Genomic DNA, 11,922 nt, shown 5'->3' with positions numbered 1-11,922 from the left:
TCAAATCTGTGGCTGCAAAGGGCCTAACTTTAGAGACAGTGCCTTTTTGCTCTTGATACCGCGGGAAATTCCAAGCAATTTAAACAAGATTTTAGAAAAAAAAAGTGGACAATCATAAATCCGGTATAAATCATATTTGTATGTACCATAATGTATGTACCATTGATATCTATATAAATAAATGTATGCAAATCTAAAATCTTGAGCCAATAGGGACACTGCATTATTAAGAAAAGAGGCAAAAATGAACTCCAAAGAATGTATTAACTTTTGTCTGAAAGGTTAACCTAAACCCCAAAACAATAACAAAGAAAGGTGAAGGAGTTGGAGGTAGCAAATTATTTGCATCCGGCATTAAGAGTACTATACTGTCATGGCCTGAAAGGCTATTGTGCAAGGAAGAAGCTCTTTTGTGATTATAAAAATGGCAGTATTTATTATAAAAAGTTTGCAGGTAATCACCAGAATGATGACCTAGAATTTGAAGGTGATTTTTCTGGATAGTCTTAAAACTATGTGGCCTTAATGACATACGTAGAGGAAAAAGGACACCAACCTAAGTATTTTTCCATTAGTCACAAAATAAATGTCATATACAAAGTTCTAGATATACATAAATGTGGCAAATACAAACAAAAAAGCACATTGCACCTAATGGGATTATAAAAGGCAATGTAAATGCTTGGGAAGCTTTCATGTAACAATAGCAATTATAGTGTAGGGGATGGATGTTCCAAAAGTTCTCAAGGACAGCATTATTAAGCAATACTCAAATGGAAAAACCACAGACAAAGCAATGGGAAAAGAGATGACAGACCTGATAGCAGCCTGAATAACACCCCATGCAAAGCCCTACACCCCATGCAAAGCTTGTCTGCTAAAAAAGTAGCAGAGATCTGTGTATCTAAATGCATTTACAAAAATGATAACTCTTTTTGAAACAGCAAGATGTTACCATGTTTGGATATAGAAGTGTATGATTTTCAGAACACTGCACATACAATGAAGCATGGGGATGGGGTCATCATGATTTAAGGCTGCAGAAAGGTCAAGGGCATTACATGTGATTGAAGTAAACAGGAATGGAGTGCTGTGAAGTTCTGCGAACCCTTTTTTCTTTTGCACGTAGTGCATATTTTGATGGGTCTTATACTGTGTTTATTTATTTTGTTTTTTTGTTCATGCCCATCTCCTATTTGTTTTACGTTTCATGTTGTGTGTACCACAGTCCTTGACTTATAAATAAAGTCTTCTGTCTTCATTGATCTTTCTTGCTAAATAGCAGGTGTGTGTGTGTGTGTTTATGTGTGTGTGTGTGTGTTTTTCAGCATCCTGCCATGTGTGTTTTTCTTCCCATGGAAATTAAATTGAATAGCTTTAAATGCACCATCACTCCAAATGAAACACCAAATAATTATATGCACAGTTGGACCTTCATTTGGGAAGTATATGTCTCCAGTATAATCGTCATTACCAATCACCTAAGGCACCTTCAGCCTCCTCCACACCAACACACATACCTCACATGCCACATGCTGATTGCCAATTAGAGCAGAAATCAATTTGCAGTCCCCATTGCTAAATTGATATCATTATGTTTATCATGGAATGAATAATTGATGATCATATTATTATAGCTGAGACCTAATGGTGCATGAAGTTAGCCTGGCAGGTTGTCGGCCAAAAATGTGATTGTTGATAATTAGGGGTTATTATTATCATCTTCCCATGGTGCACAGACACAGTTTTCCAAGGAAGCACTCCGTACTATATGAACAGACCCCATGTGGTATATTTTTTCCAGCTTTAATTTATTACAATTAGTTTCTTACAGTTTGGATGTTCTCTGGAAAATAAGCTCACCATGTTCAAGTTACATAAGAAAGAATTCATTCAGGGTTGCTTTTAGTTAGTGTTGCTTAAATGATATTCAAGTAATTGGATGTGAAGAGTGGATCTTGATTTGTTTTTGGGTTTTTCTTTTCATATTTCTGTACTCCAAGTGATAGAGAATTGTTGACCAATGAAATGTGATTTGCTCGCCACATTGATGAACAGCTCCTAAAACAGAGGAAGACACATTTGTGTAAATCTCATGATTCTCTCTCTCTCTCTCTCTCTCTCTCTCTCTCACACACACACACACACACATACTTATGCGGTTATCCAGTGAGCCAATCATGTGGCATCAGCAAAATGCACAAACTCATTCAATGTGTCCAGTGCATACTGAGAGTTTTTTTCTGCTTAGATGAAAATGCACTAAAGATCTGCATGCTCAGCGCCAATGCACAAGGCAGAGATCATAACAATGTGCATGATTGTACACACTATGCTATGCAGAATTAGATCAGTGGATAATTACATGGATAAGAAGGTGTACAGGAGAGTATTCAAATACTACTACTACTACTACTTATTATTATTATTATTATTATTATTATTATTATTATTAATAATAATAATAATAATAATAATAATAATATAGAATGTTTATACTATTAGTATAATTTTTCTTGTTGTTGTCATTTATAATTTTAGTTATTAAATATCATAACCCAAATATTAAAAATAATTATAAATTGCACATATCACACACAAGCACATATCTTTTTGAAGACTGTGCTATCTGTACTATAGCAGTGTCTTACCTCTGTGACTGAATTGTGCCTAAAGTCTTTCAGCACTGTTTCAATTCCACTGGTCTTCATGGTCACCTTAGTGATGGGAAGACTTCCTGCACCCCAAACATATACTTCACCAAGTTTGAGCTGATCAGCTGGAGCTACACCATCATTTACAACTAAGTTTGAGAGAGTGTTCTGAAATGCACACAAACCAGGAAAAAAAATCTGAAACAAATGTGGTGGATATAACTGTTGATAACTAATATTTTTTAGTACTTTTAAGGATTCTATATCTATTAATTAGTGGTGGGCCGTGCATTTCACACCTAGGCTTTCACTGGTGTCCTTCCTGAATTAATCCACCTCTATAGCATCAATATGATGCCACAGCAATAGATACTAATCAACTGTTAAATAGCAAAGTACAAAATAAATTAGGCTACAGTATTTCACACCTCACAAGGAATAGTCAATTTTATTACAGTCCGCCTTGAAAATGCATTTGTAAGGATGTCTGCGACCAAATCGATTTCTTCTCCTCTCACAGCCATTGTGAGTTAAAATATATATATATTTTATTTAGTTTGTCTGTTTCACTGCCTCTGACTACTCCAATTATCCAATCAAAGGACGGGAAATTGCTGACGTAATCAGCAATTGCTGACGTAATGGCCCTGGTGGCCCTCCAATACTATTAATACTAAACACAAAGTTATATAGTTATGAAATTATCCAAATATAGACTTTAATACTAGTATATTAGCAACCCAATATTGTTAGCAGCATGGTCATCATGCAAATCTTGTGAAATGATGATAGTGAAATTATTTTTTCACTGGGACACTCCTGCTTTATTCTACATGCACCCTGTGATTCTCTTTGAAGTGTTCATTTAGGATAAAATTGTTATACATTATTATCTGAGAAGAGTACAAGGGAGGGTGGATGTTAGCACATGCTTCTTCTAAGACATTTGAAACTAGCCAGTGCATCTCAATGAACTGCTACTTATGTTTTTAACTGACATTTAAGAAAGTAATTACATCCTTCCCACCCAAAGAGCATGGTACAGTGACACTTGGGAGCTCCACTTCCTTTTTTCAGAAAACTTACACACTGCAAAGATTACAGCTTATACTTTTGTGCATACATGAAGACATATTTAATTATAATCAAAATTGGAAATCCAGAAGATCAATTATCAACAGTTCCTAATTGCATACTATTATACTTACTAGTATTTCAAGTTCATACCACCCATGGAATACTACTAAATACTCAAAACCTACAGTGGAGTAAATTTACAGCGTATAGTGTTATGATTTGACATGGGATGTAACCAAAGAGCTATGGCATATGACCAGCTTGCATGAACATATTTGAAAAGGGGAGCTAGGGAGAAATAATTTGGTGTGAAAAATGCTTGAAAAATTGTGACAATGGGAAAGAAAACTTTTTTGTTAATGTGGTACTGTACCTTATGCACGCTGAAGTATGTCAGGAGATATGTTTTATTCACATATGTGTCTGCAAGGAAATGTCAACAATCAAAAAAAAAGGAAGAAAGAAAATTATGACATTTCAATGGAATCCATTTTGTCGTTCCAGTTATATTCACTATAAAGTCCACCAACAAATGCTTAATTTCTTATTACAGTGTGACACAGTGTACATACACAACACATACACACCACATCACATGCATATACATTATATTATTAAAAATTACAATGATATGGATGATAAATTATTTTTCTAATTACAAACACAAACATACAAACACACAAACAAATTACAAACATACACTGTCATTTGTGTGAAAATAGTGTAATGTTGGATGTTCACAGCTGATAAAACTCACCAATTCCCTCTCCGTCATCCCAGAACAGAGAACCTGCTGCTGTTCCATCATCATCCAGAGCAGCAATAAGACCAAGAGGATTCTTGCGACTGTACACACAATATTATTGCTGTATTATTGCGTCTAAGAATTTGACAACCAGCCAATCAGACTAAAAATGGCTCTTAATATTACACTTGGAATTTTGTACCTGTATTCTGTGTTGTTCTCTGGTTTCTGCCATGGTAGGATGAATCCTCCTCTCACATGTAGGTTGATGTGATTGAGTGGAGTGGGCATGGTAAGAAACTTGCCTCTCACGTTAACCAACTTTGCCTGAAATAATAAAAACATATATAAACCCACATATTTAAAACAACGCAAATTTGATTTAACCTTCTTGTAGCCTTACGGCTGCAGAACACTCTGGCCCATTGTTTCAATTATATTTTACACCAGCACTTTTTTAAAGCATCTTTTGTAATTATTATCAACATAAAAAGTTCTCATAGAAACAGAGAGTTTGAAGCATGTTTCATTTCCGAGGGTCCTGTAAAAAAAATAAGAAACTAACAATACACACAAATGAGTAGATATTCCAACTTTAATATAATATAAAATCCTAATAAACATGGCTGAATTAATTTGATAAAACATAATTGTATGTACTACAGTTAAACATACCGTGTGGTAATCATACCAGCGAGCATTAGGGATATAGCCATTAACCTCAGTTACTCCCTAAAGGAAAAAAAAAAAAAAAAAAACAGAATTCAATCATCACTGTAACAATTTTTGTCCTCTAGTAGATGCTATGCAACAACATATAACTCTATATACAGTATAATTTAATCCATTAATCATAAACTAATTAACTTCTTTTTAAACACTAGACATGCTACTCAACAATAATACAAAGTGTGATACTATGCTAATGATGGAAATTTGCGTGTGTGTGCATGTGTGTGTGTTGGTTTCTTAACCTCATCCAAAGCAGGACTGATGAGCAGTGCTGGACCCCAAAGGAACTGTTTATCAATGTCCCATGTCACTTTATCATCCACAAACCTACAGCAGAAAATAAAAGCAGACTGAAGAAAGACAAACTTACTGCTAGGTGAAGTTTATGAACTGTGTGTGGGGGGTGGGGGGTGCAGTGGGGGCATTGGTAAAGGGGAGGCGTAACTAAATAAGAGGGCATGGTGTCCTGTTCAGGAAGAGGTTACAGGAAGGTTAACCTCATCCAAAGCAGGACTGATGAGCAGTGCTGGACCTCAAAGGAACCGATTATCAATGCCCCATTTCACTTTATCATCCACAAACCTACAGCAGAAAATAAAAACAGACTGAAGAAAGACAGACAAACATACAGCTAGGTGCAGTTTATGAACTGTGTGTGTGGGGTGTAGTGGGGGCATTGGTAGAGGGGAGGCGTAACTAAATAAGAGGGCATGGTGTCCTGTTCAGGAAGAGGACAGGAAGGTTATGACGAGGATGAGCAGAGGGTTGAAATTAGACTAATCAATGGAGGCTGAAGAATATGAGAGACAAAATGACGTGCTCTGCTGAATCACTACACTTTCAAGTCATTCAGTGACTTCAAGAGCATAAAGTAAATATAAACACTGGAGGATGGATGATAAGTATGTCTAGATGTGGTACTGTATGTGATATTATTCTCCTTTTCGTGTATCTGTATATAGAGTTCCTATTTTACCTGGATGGAGAAATTTCCCCTCTTCTTTTCTATTTATTTACATTTCTAAGGTTCTCAGTCGATGAAGCATTTGCTGAGAAGAACTGCTTTTTTCCATATCCTTTATTTATATTCAGTTTAAACATTCTTTATACCATTATGCTTTATAACATTATTCTCTACCTGAAAACATGCTTTTCTCCAATTAAATTCAATAGAGATAAAAAAAGACGCAGCTGAGGAGCTACTGTTATAGAAACTGACAATCCACAACATTACTGTAGGTAGCAAACAAGCCTGAAGTCACCGAAGAATAAGAAAAGGACTTTCAGTGACTTGACAGTAGTGACATTCAAATGGAGTACGGGAATTGTACTTTAATTCATGTTTTCATTTTCTTTTAATAAGATAAAAGAAACAGACTACTTTGTATTTTACCATACACTACTTTAGGAATGATAGCATTAATTGTGAATTGAACCTTTAAAATTATCTGACATGGCTTAAAAATAGATACTTACTCATGCAGCATAGGCCGGACCACCGTACTTCCTTTAGTGTGAGCCTCAAACATGAGTGTGTACAGGTAAGGGAGGAGTTTATAGCGGATGTTTAACACATCACGAGATGCTTTAGCAAATTCAGCACCCCAGGCCACTGGGTCTTGTCTCTGTTACATATCAAAATAGAAAGACAAAGAGATTTTAATAGATGGACTAGCTGATGTTGTAGTCTTACAATTTACTGTGGTAATGATGTCTGAAATAGTTATAAAGTTAATGTTATGCTACACTGGTAAAAATATTATAGCAATATAGTTCTGATACTCTGAAGGCTGAAAGGGTTGGTTTTATTAAATATTGTAGCATCAATTAATAACAGGCATCAAAACATGGCAATGGTTAAAAAAAATCCATGTTTAATCTAAGTGATTACCAGATTTAAAATTTTAAAGAGCATACCGTATGCTAATGTCAGTGTGAGGTCAGAGATTTGAATCAATTCCCAATCATATGATCAATCCCGATCCACAAGCACCAATAATGTATGTGAAAAAACAATTAAATAAAATATGTTTATTGATAAAATGTCAAACATCCTTGAGCACTTTGAAAAAGAAAACTTCTTGTAACATTTTACTTTGTGCCAAACTTATGAAGGTAAAGTTTCATTGTGAATTCACAAACTCATGAAAAGAGAGAAAACTGTGTTATGAAAAACTCTTTTCCGTTAGGTCTCCCCTATGCCTTTTACAAATGTTCACACTGCTTGGTGTTAATGTTGTAAAGTGGACATGTTGCACTTTGCACTGTTAAACACCTTTGTGGGCAGAGACAAGAAGAAAACCGATAATGAGTAACATGTGCTAACAGTCTAACACTTAAACACATTCTAGACCTTTCATCACCACACCAAAGTTTTGTGTGTGTGTGTGTGTGTGTGTGTTTAGTGTTTAAAGTGTGAAGCTCTGTTTAGGAACTAAAGTTCCTAAGTTGTCTCAGATTGCTGACATTCTTCACATATATGTGAACAGTCAAAGAATGGAATAACTCTAATAACTACTAGAGTTATTCCATAATAATGCATCGATTATTTGTTCTTATACTATCCAGGAATATTTTATTATAGTATTGTAAGTATGGCACTAACAATCCTGTTACATAGCTTAAGTATTAAGTATTTTGCTTATATTTGAGCTAAAATACATTAAACAATTAATTAAACAAATATTAATGCATTTCAAAAACAATATGTACAATATTATTTTATTAAGGGTTTTGCTAAAAAAATCAATTTCTTTGCTAAAAATCTTGTTTTTTATTCTTTTCAAGGGAATACATTTACAGTAATGTGCATTCTGAGTTGTAGTATTTTCAAGATGCAGATATTATACATGGATCTTGGCAATCCTTAAAGCCTCTAGAGGCTGTCACAGTGGCCTCTCCCAAAAAGTTCCAGCCAGAGGCCAACAGGGTGACCTTATCCATTCTCCAACCAGAGGGAGACAGGGTGGTCTCCAACCAGGGACCGACTGGGCGTCCACCCCTTCAGAGTTCCTTCGAGAGACTGGCAGAGTGGCCTCCACAGCCACAGGCCAATGGGGCAACATCCCTAACCAAGTTTCTATGTCTGACACCTAGTTTGATTTCTGGATTGACCCTGATATTGATGTTTGTAGATTGCCTAATCTCTGCCTGTTTCCTGTTTCTAAGTACTGCCTATGATGCCTGCTCTTTAAATAAATATGCCATAAACTGCAGTTGTATCCATCTTCACTTCCATTACATGACAAATTGGGTTTCAGCTACAAAAAGCTCTTTCTTTTTAAAGGCTGGTATTTCACTTCAATTCAATTTTTCATCCAGCTATTTTTGGGTCCATATTACCAGGACCGATTATAGTCCTATAGTGAAAGAACTATAGGGAAAAACACCATTAAAAGCACATTTTTGCATTTCACATTTTCCAGGTGATGTAGATTTTAGCCTGCTTTGTTTTTGAATATGCATACATATATATATATATATAATATATATATATAAATATATATATATATATATATATATATATATATATATATATATATATATATATATATATATATATATATATATATATATATATATATATATCCATTAAGTTTTCCCTCAACCCTGACCAGTCTCCAAGACCTTGCTGCTGAAAAACACCCCCACAGCATGATGCTGCCATCACCATGATTCACAGTTGGGATCGTATTGGGCAATTCTACAATTTGAGAATTATGAAGGCCACTGTGCTTTTGGGAATCATCAGTGCAGCAGAAATTTTTTGCAGCTTTCCCCAGATGCAACAATCAAAGCACAATGGCTTGGTTTTTGCTCTGATATGCTTTGTCAGCTGTGAGGTGTTTGCCTTTCCAAATCATGTTCAATTTATTTAGCACAGGTGGATTCCAATCAAGGTGTAGAAACATCCCAGCAATGATAAAAGGGAGGCACTAGGAGGTACATGAGCTTGTGCTGTTGCAAAGGGTCTGAATACTTATGTACATGTGATATTTCGGTTTTTCCTTTTTCATTTATTTGTAAACATTTCTAGAATTCTTACTTTGTCATTATGGGTTGCTGAATTTGAACGATTTTTGTATCAGGCTGCACCATAACAAAACTGAAAAAAGGTGAACGTCTGAATACTCTCTGAATGCACTTGCCATTTTTATTATGCATTTTTTGCAGGAAAATACTGTCTATGAGCTTTTCTATTACACCTGGTTTTACACAGAAAACATTTTAGACAGAGGACAAATATGTCTGCCTTGTGGCACCATGACATCATCAGTTAACTAACCAATGCTCTCTAACTGTGTGTAAATTTATATAGGCGGCTCTAAGGTTTCTCTAAATCATCATAATCAATAAGCCCTATGAATAAAACTATTAAGCCCTCATTGGAAAAGTGCCATTCTACTTGGAAAATGGTTTTAGTGAATTAGTTACAAGTTTCTACAACTGAAGGAGACCCAATGCTTTAAACCCACTGCTTCTGTATGCAATCTAAAATAGCTCAATATATTGAAAAAGACAGCCAAGTATTTAGAAGGACATGGACAAGAAGTCCTGTCCTTGCTTAAGTTGTTTATTAAGTTATGGCTGATATATATCTCTTGCAGTCTATCAGACTGTATTTTCTTCTCTTCTCCAACCAGCAAGAACAATTTGCACAACCCTGGAATGGCTCTCATATTTCCACATTATAGCATGCTGAACACAGTCGACCTCCCCCTGTTGGGGCTAACCGCTTTTCTCAAACAAAAGGCTGAATTATTCCAAATGTACTCGGCTCTGACTCCATTAGCAGCAAGCTGAATGTGATGGAAGGCCACCCACGGGCCTCAGGCTGCCTCATTTCCACCAAAAACAGCAGGAGAAAAACAGGCCTGTCTGAAGGTAGTGCATCCCTCTCACTCATATCGATGGGTGAATTTACACCAGCAAATGACTCTGCTAGACATTAGAAGGCAACAAGGTGCATTCTTTCTCTCTCTTTCTTCTTTTTCTCTTGTTCCATATCTGTCTTCTGACTATGCCTTTCTGCACATCTCTTCACTCTGTTGTAATTTGATTTCTCATATTCATCAAGGGTTTTGTCGCCATCTCCCTCTCTCTCTCTCTCTCTCTCTCTCTCTCTCTCATATACATCATTTGTATCTCTCTCACTCGCTCTTACATGCACACACACACACACACACACACAAACTCTCCTCGTCTCTCTTCCTTTGATGAACTCCAACTTGACCAGACATAGATGACCTAACATTTTTTCTATTCCTTCGGGGCTGTAAATGGGCTCCTAGTGCAGACACATTAGCACTAATGATACGTTGGTGAGTTAATTACAACACAGAGAGGACGAACTCATATAAACAGGGGTATGAGGATGCTCTGTTATCAGGGCTGTCAGTGAGGCTTGTTACACACCAAACCTGTGTATCTCTCTCTCTCTCTCTCTCTCTCTCTCTCTCTCACACACACACACACACACACATACACACACATACACAGTGTGTTGGGAAGATGAAATAGGAATAGATAGGATAAATGACCTAACCAAACAAAAAACAAACAAACAAACAAAAAAAAAAACACAACTGACTCAATCTATAATAAAGTCGAGCTAGCTTGTAACAATTGACATAAATATAGCTGTGTTAGTCAAGCTTTTCTTCCAAAACCAATTTAAAATGCATTTAGAATTATAATTAATGTGGAAACATTGTGGCTTGTACAGGGAATTAAGATATTATTAATTATTAATTAGAATTATAAATGCATTTATATGATAGAATGTATATATATATATATATATATATATATATTTATATATATATATATATATATATATATATATTTCTGCATTTGTTGGTAGGGTTTTTTTTCTTTACTTATTAGTTAGCTATGTTGGTTAAGCTATCAAGGAAATGTCAGGTGATATGATATACTGTATGAAGTAGCTGAATCGTGCAACAAGACATCTATTGAAATATTCAAAAAAAATAAAAATAAAAAAGATATCAACCACCTGTGATACAAGGCTTTTATTTTTATATAAAATTTTTTATTTATCATTTATATAAATCATTTATATAAAATGGAGATTATTCAGAGGAAATACTGCTCAGCATTCCATTAAAATAGGTCTCAGTGTTTGTAAGTGACATCAGACGTAAGTTTTTGCTTTACTTTCTCTTGCTTAAATATGTATTTGCACTGCAGTATTAAATGATTGAAATGGGGAGATTGGCTGCTTGGATCACCTTAGAAAATTCAATTATACTGGTGTCTCACAGTTGGCGACAAAGCTATTGCGTTGCTCGATGAGGAAATTCAGCTCCGCCGCATCGATCCCACACACTCAGGGTTTATTGGATTTTTGCACTCAAAGGTCACTTTTTAAACGAATGTCATGGTGAATACCTGACAACACGATGGTCCATCGACCTCTGACATCAGTCACCAACACCCACACAACAATTCTTTCTCTGTGACACAGCAGTGCAGGTACGATACTGAGTTTTAAGTGATCTTGAATGCACTTATCAAAAAAAGGATCTGGCATATGAGCTCATATAGTGTAATTATACATATCTACACTTGAGTCTAATAAGCCCACTGCTAGATACTAGATTTCCCTTTGCTGAATTGATAACATGGCAAAAACAGTATTAATAATGTTGTTTCAAAGCATTATTTATTATCATGCTCATACATTTTATAACA

The 11,922-nt window shown here is 35.4% G+C and overlaps 1 protein-coding gene across 1 annotated transcript in view; it reads right to left on the bottom strand.

Annotated features, from left to right (window-relative positions):
• Window positions 1–493: 493 nt before the first annotated feature.
• The window catches only part of si (sucrase-isomaltase), an 89,913-nt gene continuing 78,484 nt past the window's right edge, over window positions 494–11,922 (bottom strand). The window contains exons 41-48 of the mRNA XM_058387154.1: window positions 6,685–6,833; window positions 5,451–5,535; window positions 5,152–5,208; window positions 4,679–4,803; window positions 4,489–4,577; window positions 4,105–4,154; window positions 2,652–2,822; window positions 494–2,061 (exon numbers count right to left, since the gene is read on the bottom strand). Of these exons, the coding sequence (XP_058243137.1) occupies window positions 1,984–2,061; window positions 2,652–2,822; window positions 4,105–4,154; window positions 4,489–4,577; window positions 4,679–4,803; window positions 5,152–5,208; window positions 5,451–5,535; window positions 6,685–6,833 (804 nt within the window). The 3' untranslated portion in view covers window positions 494–1,983. The remainder of the gene's footprint in view (window positions 2,062–2,651; window positions 2,823–4,104; window positions 4,155–4,488; window positions 4,578–4,678; window positions 4,804–5,151; window positions 5,209–5,450; window positions 5,536–6,684; window positions 6,834–11,922) is intronic.

The sequence above is a fragment of the Hemibagrus wyckioides genome, linkage group LG04, assembly GCF_019097595.1.
Source record: "Hemibagrus wyckioides isolate EC202008001 linkage group LG04, SWU_Hwy_1.0, whole genome shotgun sequence".
NCBI classification, from domain to species: domain Eukaryota; kingdom Metazoa; phylum Chordata; class Actinopteri; order Siluriformes; family Bagridae; genus Hemibagrus; species Hemibagrus wyckioides.
Note: the sequence above shows the minus strand (reverse complement) of the source record. Positions and strands in the feature narration are given on the sequence as shown.